General features: G+C 37.2%; 2 protein-coding genes across 2 annotated transcripts in view; one reads left to right on the top strand and one right to left on the bottom strand.

Moving 5' to 3' along the window:
- CCDC146 (coiled-coil domain containing 146) overlaps nucleotides 1-18,153 on the bottom strand; it is a 124,044-nt gene that overhangs the window by 73,274 nt on the left and 32,617 nt on the right. The gene's annotated exons all lie outside the window — the stretch shown is intronic.
- FGL2 (fibrinogen like 2) lies at nucleotides 828-4,616 on the top strand. Its single transcript, XM_057730670.1, has 2 exons — nucleotides 828-1,515; nucleotides 3,739-4,616. Exons 1-2 carry the CDS (start codon nucleotides 924-926, stop codon nucleotides 4,443-4,445), a joined length of 1,299 nt encoding a protein of 432 aa, XP_057586653.1. The 5' UTR covers nucleotides 828-923; the 3' UTR covers nucleotides 4,446-4,616.

The raw sequence follows: 18,153 nt of genomic DNA, 5'->3' as shown, positions 1-18,153 counted from the left end.
GACCAGGTGGAGGGCCCACTATGGAGGGAGAAAGCACAGAGGTGGGACTGCCAGGGCTGCCAGCAGGAAGGGAAGGCAAAGATGCTAGAGACAAAAGAAGACAGAGATGGGAATAGGTCAAAGATTCACACTTGGGCAGCTGTGGAAGGACAGTATAATCACAAAATTGGTGAAGGGCAAAGGAGGAGGCTGCTGGTTTTGATGAAAGGCAATGATGTACTTTTAACAGTGTTTTCGTCATTTAGACATTTTTCCTACACTATGCGATGGTTAAAGAAATAGAAAGCAGCACTTTTTTCTCTACCAGTTTTCTTCCCTTTTCAAATAGATGAAACAAAAGTCCGATGCAAGAGTCAGAAAGCTGAAATTCATTATATTTAAAATTTTGTGTAAGTGCTTGAGGGTTCACCTGAAAGCCCAGCATGAGGAAAATACAGGATTCTCAATGTCCCATTCCAAGAGGGAAAAAGAACCGTTTCCATTTTTGTAACATTTCTGTCCTTCACACAATCTGGGTAGCTAGCACATTCAATTTTACTTTTAAAAACTATTTCCCCCACTGCGGAGTTAAGTATCATGACATGATTTGCTTCAAGTATAATTATTTTAAAATTCAAGATTTTTCTTGTGCTTTATGAAATAAAAGATGAAAGTGAAACCTGCTGAATATGTGCATCTGACCAACTGCAGGAATTCCAAAGGGGCTGACTTTGAGAATAAATGGCAGTTTTTGGCACACTGAGTTTGACGAGGACAATCGCTTCTTCCTCCGCGTTTCTGAGACTTGTGATGCAAAGTGCTCCCGCCCTTTTCTGAGAACACAGAAAGCCTGACTCAGGCAGGCAGCTGCTGCTTTTAGAACAGCTACTTAAAACAGCTCCAGCCCGGCACCCTTCCCTGCTGGGGTGAGCGCCACCGCAAAGATGAAGCTGGCGAAGTGGTGCTGGCTGAGCTCAGCTGTCCTTGCTGCTTATGGTTTTTTGGTGGTGGCAAACAATGCAACAGAGGAAATTAAAGATGAAGCAGCCTCGGACGCCTGCCCGGTGAGACTAGAAAGCAGAGGGAAATGCCAGGAGGGAGGTGAATGTCCCTACCAGGTGAACCTGCCCCCGCTGACTATTCAGCTTCCCAAGCAGTTTGGCAGGATCGAGGAGGTGTTCAAAGAATTCCAGAACCTCAAGGAAATTGTGAATAGCCTGAAGAAGACCTGTCAAGACTGCAAACTGCAGGCTGACGACAACCGAGACCCGGGCAGAAATGGACTGTTAGAAGATGGTGACAACAGAGTTAGAGAATTGGAGGGCGAGGTTAACAAGCTGTCCTCTGACCTGAAGCATGCCAAGGAGGAGATTGATGTGCTTCAGGGTAGCCTGGAGAAGCTGAATCTTGTCAATATGAACAACATAGAACATTATGTTGATAGCAAAGTGGCAAACCTAACATTTGTTGTCAATAGTTTGGATGGCAAATGTTCATCTAAATGTCCCCATCAAGAACACATACAATCACGTCCAGGTATGTATAATAATGTTTTCTTATCATTTGTTCATGCATGTTATATAGCTAGAGAGTTATCTATAGACATTAACCTGAGCATATAAGTTAAATAAAGGACAAATTAAATATTAACCCTTTTATTCATCAAGGTAGTACAGGAAAAACTATTATCTTTGCAAGTGTGACCACAGAAAGGAATAGGACCTAATTACAAAAAATCATAACGAGTTCTGTATCCATTAGAAAGTACTTTCAGTTTCAAAGATCTTATTTGCTGACGCCGGAGCTATACACAAACAGAAGTGGAGAGAGAGACTTTCCTAATGTTTGCATGTGTTTAACTTATTTGTCTTTTCACTGAAGTGTATGAAAACAATAGAATTAAGGTGGTATTTGTGGTTGTACACTGTTCTTTGGAAATCAGTTCTTTTGTGGTTGGGTGACTGTTCCTTATACAGCAACAGGAGAGCTTTGAAAGATTTTAGCAAGTAATCTACAGTTCATAATCCCAAATATGTAGTGGAAATGGGGGATTTTACAGATGGGATAAAAGCAGTTATATGGATTCATGTGTGTGCAAAACTTTTTGCTTTGAGACCTAGTGGCACAAAAACATTTTAAGGGAAGTTTTCTTATACCACTAAGGGAAGGAATTCATTCTTATTTCTTCCTCTCTTTTACTAGAATTCAAGCACATAACAATAGGACCCATCCTCCCCATCCAGATTATTTGAATTAGCTTTAATAAATATATGTTAAAGACCATAAACCTAACTGCCTACTCTGCCCATGAACTGCTAGCTGTGGCATTGGTTCCCCCAAATCCTGGTTTTTCCACATGAGTTCCTGGGACCAGTGCTGATGGTGGCCTTATCACTCTTTGGAAAGCCATCTCTGCATGAGTGTGAGGTTGAAGGGAGATGGTGCTGGCAGCAGAGATCACAGTCCTTTGAAATAAGCACCTCATGCATGCTCCATCCCCAGGCAGTCTACCAGTGAAGGTAGTTGGTAGTTTCAAGGACAGCTGTTGCTAATACTCCCAGCAGCCTGAATCTAAATGTATCCTGCACATTGCAAGGCAGAGGTTCACGTCTTAGGTGACATACCTGGGTGCACATTGGATTTGGCACTGCATGGCAATTTGCAATGACAAGAACAAGATTCTACTATTTTTCTACTAAGTTTTGGGGAACTATCTGAATATTCTGATTTCTAAATACACATCAATAGATTATTTGTGGCTCATAGTGGCTTGTATTAAACTTGCCTGATCTGGCACCAATTTTTATAAAAATTATTTTGGAGTAAATATCTGTATTGGTTCCTACAGAACCACATTAACTGATTAGTACACTTATCCTGAACATAATCACCTGTGGTTTCCTTCTAGAAACCAAACATGTGAAACACTAGCTAAATATTTTCCTGGATAATAAATTCAAAATAAGAATATTGCTATATTATTGAATATTAAAAAAAAACAAACTCAAGCTTCTTTAATTGTCAAGCAAGTAAAATAAATGGAAATGTTGATCAATGCTGTATTTTAGAATTTTAATATATCATTTGGAACAATTCTATAAAGCTGCCTGAAGGTGGAATCTATAAGCCTCCTTAAATGAAAGATTTAAAAGCCTGTGCTTCCTCTATACGTGTGGAGTGCAGTTCTAGGAGAGCTGGAATCACATGACTTTCAGGGCCAAGGGATGCAGTGGTTACAAGGACAAGCTTTGCAGCCAGCCAGATCTGAGGTCTGTCCTGGCTCTGCCAGTTAAAGCTTCTGTGGAGCTGGGCAAACCAGTGATGCTTTTTGAGCCTAAATAATCTTTCTCACCAGCAGACTGGTACTAATATCTACATCATAAAGTTCATGTGTATATTAACTGTGAAAATGTTATGACGTCTCTGGCCGAATTCCTAGAACACATGTGGAGCCCTCACTAAATATTACTAAATTACTAAAACTATCACTTTTATTTCTAGTTGTTGTTTATCGTTGCTATTGTCAATATTTTTACCAACCAAGAGTGTGTTGGAGAGCTTTGTCTGCTTTATGACACCAGGTTCTTGCTCTGAGGCCTTAACAAGAATTTTCTAAACAGTTCAAGTAAGTTTAGCTGAGCAAGTTTTCATTAGCACCATTGATCGAATTATCAAACTGCTTTAGTGCATATAAAGAATTCTTTTGATGCCTAGTTTTTATTAACAAAATCCAATGTCTTTCTTTTTTTACCCCTTCAGTTCAACATCTTATATATAAAGATTGCTCTGAATACTACACAATAGGCAAAAGAAGCAATGAGCTCTACAGAGTCACACCAGATCCCAAAAATAGTAGCTTCGAAGTTTTCTGTGACATGGAGACCATGCGGGGAGGCTGGACAGTGCTGCAGGCACGTCTTGATGGAAGCACCAACTTCACCAGAACATGGCAAGACTACAAAGTAGGCTTTGGAAACCCCAGAAGAGAATTTTGGCTGGGGAATGATAAAATCCATCTTCTGACTAAGAGTAAGGACATGATTCTAAGAATAGATCTTGAAGACTTTAATGGTGTCAAACTCTATGCCTTGTATGATCATTTTTATGTGGCCAACGAGTTTCTCAAATACCGTCTACACATTGGTAACTATAATGGCACAGCTGGAGATGCCTTACGTTTCAATAAACATTACAACCACGATCTGAAATTTTTCACCACCCCGGATAGAGACAATGATCGATACCCCTCTGGGAACTGTGGGCTGTACTACAGTTCAGGCTGGTGGTTTGATGCATGTCTTTCTGCAAACTTAAATGGCAAATATTACCACCAAAAATACAGAGGTGTCCGAAATGGGATTTTCTGGGGCACCTGGCCTGGTATAAGTGAGGCACAACCTGGTGGCTACAAGTCCTCTTTCAAAGAAGTCAGAATGATGATCAGACCCAAGCACTTTAAGCCATAAATCACTAATGCTTGTTCTTCTGGGTATTCATTATCTAATAGAGCAATTAATTCCTTCAACACTTTGGAATATGTTTCATACTCCTTTTCCATGGTTTAAAATTTATCTATGCACAAAGGTTTCTTATACTACACAGCATTTGAAATAAAGCTGAAAAATATGCCTTTTAAAGAAGTCCTTTGTTGCTATTATGCTGTTATCCAATAAACACTTGCAAGCAATTGGGAATATTAAGAATCACACATTAGATTCATAATTCTCTTAATTTCTCTTATTTGAAAAGTTTTTTATTACTCATATTACTCGCTCTAATTAAAAAATTATTGTTAATTCAGCAGGCTAGATTTTATACCGGTAAGCTATATTTTGGCTGTGACTTAAACACATCTTTTCAGGCTATAAATAGTTATTGGATATTTATTTGTCTCTAAATACCCTATTCCTCATTCTGAGATAAAATTACTCAATTTATGGCATTTACAGCATTTTAGACCCCAAGTAAGGGGAAATATATTGGTATGTAATTAAACCTGTTCATGTACTATTTGTGAAATGTAAAATTTTATCATTTAAAATATTTAAAAATGTGATAGTATAATGTCACTCCTAAAAGCTTTCAGAAAAAGAATTTAACCTTAAAGACCATGGTTTAAAGTAATTCATTCACTAGTTTATAACTTTTTAGATGTTTGATGGTAAAAACTGTTTAACACAAAAAATATCTTCCTTTATTCTAATGCACAATAGTTTTTAATTTAAGGCTGCTCACTACTGTGCGAGACTACTGGTAGACTTTCTTTTGGAGAGGTAGATGTGGGTGAGGAATGAAGCACTAGTTTATAGGTTGTAACACTCTGAAGGCCAATCTTATATCCAAAGCAATAATATCATTGTGATTCACTTCATACAAAGCTAAGTTTTATAGGACAAATACATAAGTCTATTAATAAAAATATGAATTTTGAAATATATAGGACAGTAGTTCAGATATTATATATTTCAACCCTAAATGGTGTATTGCTTATTTTGCTATAAGAAGATTCAAATACGGGTGTTTATTTTTTTAACAAGAGTATCTGGAACTTTTATAATTCACTAATTCTAGAATGCAAGAATCATATTTAAAAGATTTTTAAAATAGTTTGTTAAATTTCATCATTGTAAAAAGGGATCATTTCAGAGAGAACAGCCGTAGTCTCCTGCATGTTTAAAAAAAATGCCCTAGGATAAAATTTGAAAAGAATACACCACACTGCATGTGAGTCATAGAAATACATTCAACCTTTAATTTCTGGTGTCTGTTTCTACTAAAGTAACCAAGTTTTCAAAAATAAATTCACAAAGATGCAGCTTTACTGATTATTTGAAAATGATTTAGGAGGATAGTAGCTTTAGGTAAGAAGTTAGCTTTTCAACTATTGCCTTTTATAGAAAATTCTAATCGAAAAGAAGCATGATATTCTTTTAAAAATATATAACATATAAAGTTTTCAGGTAAACATTATGAAAACTATACTATTAATACTATTAATATACTAAAGCAAGAGAAATGCAAATAGAATTGTGATGACAAAAATGTAAAATATCATTATAGATTTCAAAGGCTTCATATCTACTCAATAAGATATCAAATGTAAATGTCATAACTAATTTATTCTTTATTTCTCTTCTGTTTTCTAAAGAGCCTGAGAAGATTTTAATATTATACCATATATTAATTTCAGATAAGGGCATTTTCATTTACTATATATAACTATATTAATATATGTATATGTTTAGGTAAATTTCTGTGATAAAAAATGGACTCCTTAAAAAATACAGTTCTAAAAAAAAAAATAGCTCATATATAGCAAGTGTCCACTGATTTAATAGGAACCAGGTATCATTTCAGGAGAATTTGGCAAATAATTCATTAATCTACATAAATACTTAAAAGCTGTCCTATCTTTCCACCTTATATCAAGGAATTAAAATTTTATTTCCCATTATGCTTTTATAGCACCTTTCTAATAACAAACTCTGTAACAGAGAAATTCCTTCTTGAAATCATTTCACGCCACTTCCTATATTATAAAGTATATTTTAGATTTTGATAATCTTTAACATATTGATGAAAACAGATTATATCTGAGAGGCTTTTGCCTTAACATAACTGTTCACTAATATATGCTAATGTTCATAAATGTGGATTGATGTCTAACAAATACATCTCTTTAGAGTCTTGTTTTGGTTCCATTTTAATGGCTTATATTTGTTATCTTAATTAAATTATTTCTGAGCTTTATCATACTTTGAAAATACTGACTAAAATTAGGCCTTTAGAAATGCCAAATGAAATTGGTTCACTTATCACAGAAAAAAATCAAATTTTCCTGATAAGTAGTAATGCTCCAAATGAAATGATGACATATTCATCCAATAAATAAAGAGCTTAAATATACAAAGATAAAAGATATCTCAGTAACAAAATTTGCTGGTCCTTATTTTTGAATGGCTACCCAAGGAAAGGGTAGAAGGTTTACAGGTAAAAAGGGATGGGTAATGTCGTTATGATAAGCTCTTGTTTAGAATTCTTGTTTTCCTTTATGTATAAATAGGTTTATGTTTTGTGTCTTTTAAAAACCTTGTAAAATAAAAGATTTAATCTTCACAGCTATTTATTTCTTCAATGTGGAAACATTATTATTGTTTGCAAAATAATTCTTATTTATTTGCTCTTGGCTGAAAAGTTGCATAATGTTCACCTAACTAGACAATGTCCTTGACTCTATGAAGACTTTAATGAGTACTATTTCATTAGCAGGAAGACAGAGGCAAACACAGGAACACCATTATCTTTATTTCCTTCTAGAAACCTGTTGACACATTTGGAATAAGGAAGTTTCCATTTTGTTTTGTGGCATTCAGCTCCATCTCCTTTTTCCATCATTCATGGTGCTGCTCTGGTTTAGCCCTCATCATCCTCTTAGGATAATACAAGCCCTTCCTAATAGTGACCTCTGCCCCCAGTTTGAATGTATTCTAATCCATCCTCTGTATCACTGCCAGAGGGATTATTCAAAAATACAATTCTGCTCGTTATTTTCCTGCTTAGAACCTTTTAACAACTCATTTTTTATATGATAAAATCCAGCAGATAAGCCCCTTCATGAACCGATTTCTGCCTACCCTTTCAGTGTCCTTTCTGCCACTACTCACACTCCTGCCATACTGAACACCTTATTGTTCTAGTACAAACCATGTTCTCTTATATTTTCATTACTTTGTGTTGCTGTTCCCTTGGTCTAGATAGAGTGCGCTCCTAACCCCTGCTGAGTTTTGTCTTATTATCCATAGTTAAGAGCGGGGACTCAGAAGCCAGACTAACTAGGTTTGAATTTCAGCTCCATTATTTGCAAGCTGTGTGATCACAGGCAAAATCACTTAATCTTATTGTTCTTTGGTTCCTTCAATTATAAAATAGGGATAACAGAATCTGACTGATACTATTGAGACGATTAAATGAGATAGCATATGTAAAGCACCTAGAACATACATATATATCATCATCATCATTATTCTCCTAAATAATTATCTTTTCTGAGCATTCTTCCCTGATGACATCAGGAGGGGTTTGGTGCCTCTTCTCTTTGGTCCTATACCATCCTATATAATCCTTATTACACATTACATTATTCAATAATTATCTAGGTTCTACCCTGAAATTAATCTGTTAGGCTAGGATGTAAAGGAAATTTGAGACAAGAGTGTTATTACTCAATGTGGTTCATGAATATGTTAGCATAGATGGAGAGCTGTAGTCTAAAGAAGCCAGAGTTACAACTGGGGAAGGAGTAGATACCATCAAATCTGAGGATTTGGGAGATTGTGAATGCAGGTTAGAGGTGATTGACTTCGGGGGAGGATATGGCAAAAGAGGATTAGATATACTATAGGACTGGGTATATAACAGTGATAAACTTTTAGAAGGCGTTCTGGGGATGTGCCTCTGGGTACATATCATGCAGAGGAGTATGGCTGTACCAGGCCAGACAGTGATGGTTCTACTTGGCTGAGTTCCTAAAGAAAAAAGTATTTTTTCATACTTAAACCATATTGCAAATTTGAAATTAATTTTAATCATACAGAATGCATAAGTGCTTTAATTAAAAAAAAATTATAGCTTAAAGACCCCTTTGCAAACCACCTTCAGTTCCAATCTCCTCCCTCTCCTCAGGGGTAACAAGCAGAGCTGGCTGAATCCAAACTCGAATTTCATTCTGTGCATTGCCAGATTGCAATGTTTACTGAATCATAACTTTACCAGGCTTCTTTTGTTTATTGATTGGGAAGAGCTGGAAGTGAGAATAGAAGTGAGGGAAATTGGGCGTCCTTGGAGAACTCAGAGTCCCCTGAATTCCCAAATGTGACTGAACCTCCGTTACTCCTTGAAGTGGTCCCTCCCCCACATTTGATAAAGGTCTTCTTGCTGAAGGCACCGTTGCCTTCTTTCCTGAGGAAGTAATCTTTAAAAAAAATTTTTACAGAATGGGAAAAAATACTTGCCAACGAAGCAACGGACAAAGCATTAATCTCCAAAATATACAATCAGCTCATGCAGCTTAATACCAAAAAAAGCAAATAACCCAATCCACAAATGGGTGGAAGATCTAAATAGACATTTCTCCAAAGAAGACATGCAGATGGCCAACAAACACATGAAAAGATGCTCAACATCACTAATCATCAGAGAAATGCAAGTCAAAGCCACAATGAGGTATCACCTCACACCAATCAGAATGGCCATCATCAAAAAATCTAGAAACAGCAAATGTTGGAGAGGGTATGGAGAAAAGGGAACTCTCCTGCACTGTTGGTGGGAATGTAAGTTGGTACAGCCACTATGGAAAACAGTTTGGAGGTTCCTTAAAAAACTAAAAATAGAACTACCATATGATCCAGTAATCCCACTACTGGGCATATACCCAGAGAAAACCATAATCCAAAAAGAAACATGTACCATAATGTTTATTGCAGCACTATTACAATAGCCAGGACATGAAAGCAACCTAAATGCCCAGCAGCAAATGAATGGATAAAGAAGATGTAGCACATATATACAATGGAATATTACTCAGCCATAAAAAGGAATGAAATGGAGCTATATGTAATGAGGTGGATAGACCTAGAGTCTGTCATACAGAGTGAAGTAAGCCAGAAAGAGAAAAACAAATATTGTATGCTAACTCATATATACGGAATTAAAAAAAAAAAACGGTACCGATGAACCCAGTGACAAGACAAGAATAAGGATGCAGATACGGAGAATGGACTGGAGGACACCAGGTTGGAGGGGCAGGGGGCGAAGGGGAAGCTGGGACGAAGTGAGAGAGTAGCATAGACGTATATATACTACCAACTGTAAAATAGATAGCCAGTGGGAAGTTGCTGTAAAGCAAGGGAGATCAACTCGATGATGGGTGATGCCTTAGAGGGCCGGGACGGGGAGGATGGGGGGGAGTTGCAGGAGGGAGGGACTATGGGGATATGTGTATAAATACAGCTGATTCACTGTGGTGTACCTTAAAAACTGGTACAAGAATGTAAAGCAATTATATTCCAATAAAGAGCTAAAAAAAAGAATACAATTTTTAAAGGTTACTTTCCATTTACAGTCATTACAAAATATTGGCTATATTCCCTGTGTTTTACAATGCATCCTTGGGCCTACCTTACACACAATAGTTTGTACCTCCCACTCCCCCCCCCCATATTGCTCCTCCTCCCTCCCCACTGGTAATCACTAGTTTATTCTCTAGGTTTATGAGTCTGCTTCTTTTTGTTATGTTCACTAGTTTGTTGTATTTTCTAGATTCCACATATAAGTGATATCATACAGTATTTGTCTTTCTCTGACTTATTTCACTTAGCATAATGCCCTCCAAGTCCATCCATGTTCCTGCAAATGACAAAATTTCATTCCTTTTAATGGCTGAGTAGTATTCCATTGTGTTTATATACCACATCTTTATCCATTCATCTGTTGATAGACACTTGGATTGCTTCCATATCTTGGCAATTGTAAATAATGCCACTATGAACATTGGGGTATGTGTATCTTGACAGCCACATGTAAAAGAATGAAATTAGAACATTCTCTAATACCTTATACAAAAATAAACTCAAATGGATTAATGACCTAAATGTGAAATTGGATACTATAAAACTCACAGAGGAAAACATAGGCAGAACACTATTTGACATAAATTGCAGCAATATTTTTTTTAAATCTGTCTCCTAAAGTAAAGGAAATAAAAGCAAAAACAAACAAATGGGAACTAATTAAACTTAGCTTTTGCATAGCAAAGGAAACCATCAACAACAACAACAAAAGACAACCTACTGAATGGGAGAAAATATTTGCAAATGATATGACCAGTAATGGATTAATATCCAACATATATAAACAGCTCATACAACTCAACATCAAAAAACCCCACAAACTACCCAATCAAAAAGTGGGCAGAGACCTGAATAGACATTTTTCCAAAGAGGAAATGCAGATGGCTGGCCAACAGGCACATGAAAAGATGTTCAATATCACTAATCACCTGGGAAATACAAATCAAAACTACAATGAGATATCACCTCACACCTGTTAGAATGGCTAGCATCAAAAAGAACACAAATAACAAATGTTGGTGAGGATGTGAAGAAAAGGGAACCCTTGTATACTGTTGGTGGAAATGTAAATTGGTGCAGCCAATGTGGAAAGCAGTATGGAGATTTCTCAAAAAACTAAAAATGGAACTACCATACGATCCAGCAATTCCAATCCTGGGTATACATCTGAAAAAAACAAAAACATTAATTCTGAGGGAGTGATCTTGATTCTCCTTTAGGTTCCTCCATCCCACTCCTCAGCATCTCCAGATATGTAACCAGGGCAAGACATGCCTTCCTGTCAATTATAAAGTCAAATTGACAGAGAGGCCTTTATACAATTTTGCTAATTTGTATCAGCAGAAAGCTGGTGAGTATGCATAAAGACAGATTTTGAGGTTGTTTGACCAAGGAAGAAAAAACAGAATTTCAGATGTGACAGAATTCATTGATATAGGTATATTTACCAGAAATTCCTAATTCAATGGGCTAGTTTGGGCAGATGTGTTTGGTTCTAATAGTTTGATTAACACAAACCTAGATTCAAGAGCAGTTTGTATTAACTACAGTTGAGAAGCCAAAAATGTCTTGCAGTTAAAAGATTTATGAAGATAGAAATGTTAGAGTGGATTTTGCTCTAATTCATTTAAAAGGTATTCATTGAGTATATATGATGTGCTAGACAGTCTTCAAGGAAGCCAGAGATTTATCAGTGGCCAAAACAGATAAAACCCCTATACTCAGGGAGTTTATATTTAATCAGAAGAGATGAATAAATAAACAGTATATGATAAATGCCATGAAAAATTAAGCAGGGTAAGGAGAGGTAAGGTGTATCAGAGGAAAGTTGCTATTTCATACAGGCGGTCTGCGGAGACCTCTCTGAGGAGGTGACGTTGGAACAGAGACTTAAAGATGTGGGAGAAGAAGCCAGGCAGATGTCTGGGAGAAGTGTGCTCCAAGCAATGGGAGCATCAGGTGCAAAGGGTCAGCAAGGAGGCTGGAAAAGCAGACAGCCTGGGGTTTAGGAGATGAGATCAGGGAGACGTGGGGAGTTGGGGTTAAATAAGAAATGGGGATGGGGGCTGCTGGATCATCTAGACCTTGTGAGTCATGGTAAGGATTTTGCCTTTCACTCTGAGTAGGTAAGAGCCATGAGGGTTTTGATTCCAGGAGGTACATGATCTCATCCAATTTTAAAAGGGGGAGAATGGACTATTGGGAGACAAGATTGCGGCTTGAACACCAGTTTGATGGGATGTGCAATAACCTTGGAGAGTGATGGTGGCTGTGGTGGGTGGAGGGTGGGAAGATTTAGAAGTGTCATAGAAAGCTACAGAATTTTAGCCTAAGCAACTTGAAGGTTGGAGCTGCTGTTAACTGAGGTGGGGAAGACTGCAGGAGGAGGCTGTCTGGAAAGTGTGGGGTGGGGTAGGGTAAGCGATGGGGATCAGCAGCTTTGAATATCGTAAGTTCAGATACCTATAAGACATCCAAGTGGATAGCGTTTGCATGTTAGTGTGATGTTCACGGAAGACATGTAGGTTGCTAGAATATAGATGGTAATGAATCCGTGGGACTAAATGAAATAACCTAGTAAATAGGTGTACACGGGGCAAACACTTTCACAGAAGGAGTTGCAGATAAGGAGGAACCAGCACAGTTGTATCCCATCCACCCACCCTATAAATGTGTCATTTGAGAAGTCCCAGGGTTGCTTCCTTATGAAGAGGGCAGAGATTTATTCCTACTGGAACAGATACTTTCTCTGGATTATTTGAGATTTGGATGTGCTTTTCCTTGCTTCTTCCAGCCACACTGTTTTGTGGGGTTACTAGATGTCGTAGAAGCCATCATGTTACTCTACAATGAATTTCTACAAATCATTGCTTTTGACTTAAGTCGTCACTTCACGGTGAAGGGAGGAGGCAATGACATATTGAAGCCTCAGATAGTGCATCTTCTGAGAGGCAGCACCTTGTGAGGGTGGAGGGTTGTCATGCAGGATACAGTGTGTACATGTGCATATAGCAAAAAAAAAAAAAATGTGAACTAGGCCACAGACCAAAAAACATTCTTTGTTGACAGTGTAATGCCCAAGTTTGAGGAATCATGTATGGGCATTTTAAATCATTAGAGCACTAGTTTGCTATGATTATAAACCTTTAGTGAAGTAGAGACTGGTTTTACTCCTTTTCTCTTTATTTTTGAGACATTAATGATCTTAAAACTTGTTTCTTTCACATTTTCCAATAGTCATCCAGGTTAGAGGTAACCTAAATCTTGTATTTCTAATAGCTTTCAAAGAGCTTACACTGGAATGACTATCAGTAAATATGACTGGGAATTTTCACTTCTGTTGGGTCCAGCTGCAGGTAGAAATGAGTGTAGTTCTTTGCATACGGGGAGGTTCCCCTCGTGGAGTGCAGATGCATGCATATGAAGACACACACACACGCACACCCCAACATGATATTAATGCATGCTTATATATGGTATTCATAACATATATGCTATCTCACACAAGGAAACCTGCCCATTGAAATAAAAATGGACATGTAGTTCTTACATCCAGTCAAAAGTCAATACAACAAAAATGACAACGGGCCAATAGCCAGCTTACTTTAAGCAACGTTCTATAAAATAGATTGTCATAAAACAGAACTATAGGCAGTTTAATTCCCTATAGCAAATTCTGTGCTATTAGTGCTGCTGTAACGCCTTGAACTGTTCCTTCTGCACTGCTTCTCTTCTCCTCCACAGCTCCAGAGCATGGCTCCTTCTACTTTGCTCTTTCTACTCCTTGACAACTTCGCTACCAGGTCAGCAGTCTATTGTCCCCACGCTCGTATTCAATTCTGCCTGTGCACCTCTGCTCACCTCAAGTCCCAGGGGTAAGCCAAAATTAAAAGCATGATCTAGATAACTTGTGGATCAGCATCTTCCTAGACTTCACACAGTAACTCAAAAAGATCTTTATTATTTTATGAGCCATTTTCAGGATGAAATCTGCACTATAATGCTGGGAATATGCACTCCTCTTTTGAAGGCAAAAAAAAAAATCACATTTTAAAATAAACAGCTTTTTTTGTTTTAGCCTCTTAAAATAACTATTACATTTATTTTTATTATTTTAATCCATAAATATTTATCATTTGCCCACTATGTGTCTAGCATGGTGCAATATGCTTATTAAAGTATTTTGAATAAGATTTTTTCCAGATAACTTTCTAAACTCTCAAAATCTGAGTTTCAAGCATTCAAGATTTTCTCTGAGTAATTAAGGATGCCACTGTTTAAGTTGAATTGCTTCTCTATTACAAAAGCCCTTATACAAAGGCTCAGCATATTTGGAATCACATAGAATTTGAAAACTTGTTCACTTTCTATCTCTGGAGATTGGTTTCCTTATTTTCTACAAGACGCAAGCAATTTGTTTTTATGTTATGAAAGTTTATCAAAGGACAGACCACAAAACTATTTGCTTACATTTATTTCCCATTCAGTAATGAGTATCATACTTTTTTTCAGTTAATCGAAGTACCCGGTTTTTGTTTAGAGGTTCTGCTTCTAAATACTCATAATAATAAGCAGCTGTCACTTGCTGAGTGCCAACCACGCGCTGGATGCTTTCCTAGGAGCATTTCCAATGTTCTCTGTTTGCTGTGGTTAATGCCACAATAAGGAGGTAATGTTTTACACTCACTAAAGTCTTCCCTGGGGGGGAATAAATCTTCATTATCTACAAACTGTATCATGTGTGGGCTATTATCCATTTTCAGCTTTCCTGGCTTTCTTGGTGTTCTTCTCATGAAACGGACTAATTTTCTATGATAAATTCCCTGTGATAATGCCATGGTAAAGTGCATACATTGTAAACCTCAGTATTACCCCTGCTCTGACTTTCTGTGAGAATCTACAAAGTGGAAAATGATTCCAATTAAATCTCAATTTAAGGCAAAATATCTCTTTTTTTATCTTATCAAAAACAATTACATAATATTCTGTTGACAGATTTTTTTAAAAGAATATATTTTCAAGGGTGTTAATGTCCCTACTTAACCTAGCGGTTAAAAATTATTTACTTTCTGCAGTTCAGTCAGAATTTATAACAATTCTGACAGAAAAGGCAAGCAAGTTTCTGTGCTCTCCAAATACTGTTTTACTGCCATGGTTACGTGGCAGGATTCACAAGGAAAACATTCCACTTAAGTGCAAAGCACTTTGTAAGTTCTTTGGGAGCCAAAAGATTTCTCATGTAAACACCAAAGTTCTTATTTTCATTTGTTATATAAAATAATCCTTTTAAAACGCAAATATCATTTATAAATGAATGGTAGTGCTGGTGACTTTTAAAATTTCTATCCTATAACAAGTAAAATTTTTGTCTATATCTGATCAAGTCAACAATTAAAAATCTAGAGAGATCATGGGTATATCATGGGTAGTTATGGAAGTTGGATGGTTACGGAAGTTATGGTGTTTATGGTATGGTATTTATGGGGTTGGTATTTAACAGGTTGAACCACTAGAGTAGAGGTTCTCAAATTGTGTCCCCAGCAACCTTAAGGTTCTGCAGACATATTTCATGAATGCTAAAGGAATTGGTGTAGGGGGAGAGGCCAGGAGAATGTATGATGCCTGAAACACTGTTCACCTCGAATAGTTCTGCTTTTATTTTATATCTTGGATCTTGGGGCTTCATCTTCAACTTCACTTAAAAGATTTTGTTCTGTTTTCAGAAAATATTTGAAAAATCACTGCCTCCCCATCGCATATCCCTTTCGGGGCTCAATCAGCAAAGATTAAAACTGAAATAGATGTACAATGGTTCTAATTTGGTATGATATTTCTATCTTTAAACATTTAAGTATCTGAGAATTTATGTGGACTTGATGTGGCAAATGCATTCAGAAACTCAGAAGGAATTTCTCCTCTTTAAGTGTGCCTTGTAAAGTAGTAATTCAGTAGTGTGATTACTTTGGTGGAGGACATTACTAATTACTATATACATCTATTCCTTTGAAAATGGCATGGCTACACGTGTGACAGTGCACTAAGAGTTTGCAAGGAATATCAAGAAGAATAGCAAAGTTTTCTTGCTTTCAAAGTTCCTAAAGCTACCATAGATTAGCTTAAAAAACAGGAAAGAAAATAAGTGGCATATGATACAAGCACTATGCAAGAAGTTACAGCAACAGAAGTGTTCCCACTTTGTCAGGAAGTGGCATGTTTTAAGAAGGTGAGATCTGAGCTGTCTTGGGAAAAATGGGTAGAATTCTGAAGCACTGAAATGTGGAGAGCACTCCTGGGCTGTGTAGAGGATAAGCAAAAGCAATTTGGAAAATCAGGAGCTAGTTAGGAAAACAACGATATGTCTAATTTGGCTGGAGCATAAGGTGTGTATAGCAGAGAACAGTTAAAAAAAAAAAGCAAGAAAGAAATGGTGGATCAGATTATAGAGGGATTTGACTTTAAGTTCAAGGAAGTGACATTTAATCCTTATGTTAAGGCAAGAGAAAAATCAAATCTAAGTATTTACAATCTCTCCTGCCACCCTATTGATTGTTCAGTTCTGTGCCTGACCTGAGGTGACGATACGAAACTGGGTGGGGAGGAAAACTGGAAGGAACTCCGAAGACTGTTTTATAAAAGAATGAAATGGTCAAAGATGTCAAGGAGAAATTGGGTGTAGATACAAAGGGGAAAAACCTGCCTGGGGCTGGAAAAAAAATTCTGGGAAAGTTTTTAAAGAGGGGAACAAGTAGGGTGTGTGGGAGAGAGGCATCTGCCTTGAGGAATTTTAGTAAGTTTTGCTGCATGATGTGCTGTGGAAATCCTTCCTCTTTTTCTGAAGGAACCTTGAGGATAGTCAAATTGCTTTCCATGGCTTTCTGGAGGCAGATCTGTGTTTCCTTTCACTGTGCTGAGATGGGCTTTAGGGTGGAAGAGAGATGGCTCAATTTTATTCAGTTCATGAACTAACTGCACAGGGTGTGGGGGTTTCCCCAGCACCTCAAGGGGACTGGGGCCGTGGTGCGGGTGGTGACAGGAGATGTGAAGGGGAGGGAACAGGGAGGGACCTTCACCTCTGCATGCTTCACTTCTACATCCACCACATCCAACTCTGTTTTACATATTGTGCTTCTGTGTAAGATTTTCACTGGAAAAAAAGTAATAGAAGCAGTTTAAAAAGAGGGTGAAAATCACAATGGTAGGCAGTGAGGTAGCCCTGAAGATGAGAAATGTTCTATTAGTGTAAAGTGAGGCTCAGAGAACTTAAATGGCTTTCTGAAGGCTGTATGGCTAGTACATGCAGAGCAAGAACTATGACTCATTTTTACTGAAGCACTCTTCTACTCCCCGCCCTCCACCACCAGTCAGAGATTTTCTGTCCAAACCATTAGTATTTAAGATAGTTTGAGCCTGTCCATTCTTAGATGTAGTCTCTATAGAGAACAAAATTCCTGTCTTCTTAATCTCAGGTTTGATGTCCAGTAATGCTTGTACCCCCTTAATTCATATGCCACCCAGGTATACCTGTTTGCCTACACCTAGGTAGGCATGGGCTGGGAATATGTAAAGAACATTTGCCTCAGGAGATAATGGAGTTGGCACAAGGTACTAAGCTTGCCGTCATCTCCTTTCTGTTTCCCCTTATACCAACATACATGCCAGATAGAATAAAGGTTAAAATATGATGATGACTCAAACTATCAACGTACAAGGAGAAAACACAGGAAACAAGTTATGTATCAGAGTACCAAAGGTCTTCTTAAGTATAACATAAAATCTTGACGTTGTAAAAGAAAAGATCAATTTAAGCACGTAAAAAATAAATTTCCACATGGAGAAAAGCTACTTTAAGCAAACTCAAAAGAAATCCAAAATCTGAGAGAAAGATTTTTGCAATGCATATTATACACAAAGCCCTACTTTCTACATGTATAAAGAGTTTCTATGAATCTCTAAGAAAAACTACACAATTAAAAAAAATGGGAAAAGGGATATGAACAAAATTTACACAAAAGATGAAAGTACAAATAGGTCTCCGTATTAACTGTGC

Source organism: Hippopotamus amphibius, chromosome 4, assembly GCF_030028045.1.
Source record: "Hippopotamus amphibius kiboko isolate mHipAmp2 chromosome 4, mHipAmp2.hap2, whole genome shotgun sequence".
NCBI classification, from domain to species: Eukaryota; Metazoa; Chordata; class Mammalia; order Artiodactyla; family Hippopotamidae; genus Hippopotamus; species Hippopotamus amphibius.
Note: the sequence above shows the minus strand (reverse complement) of the source record. Positions and strands in the feature narration are given on the sequence as shown.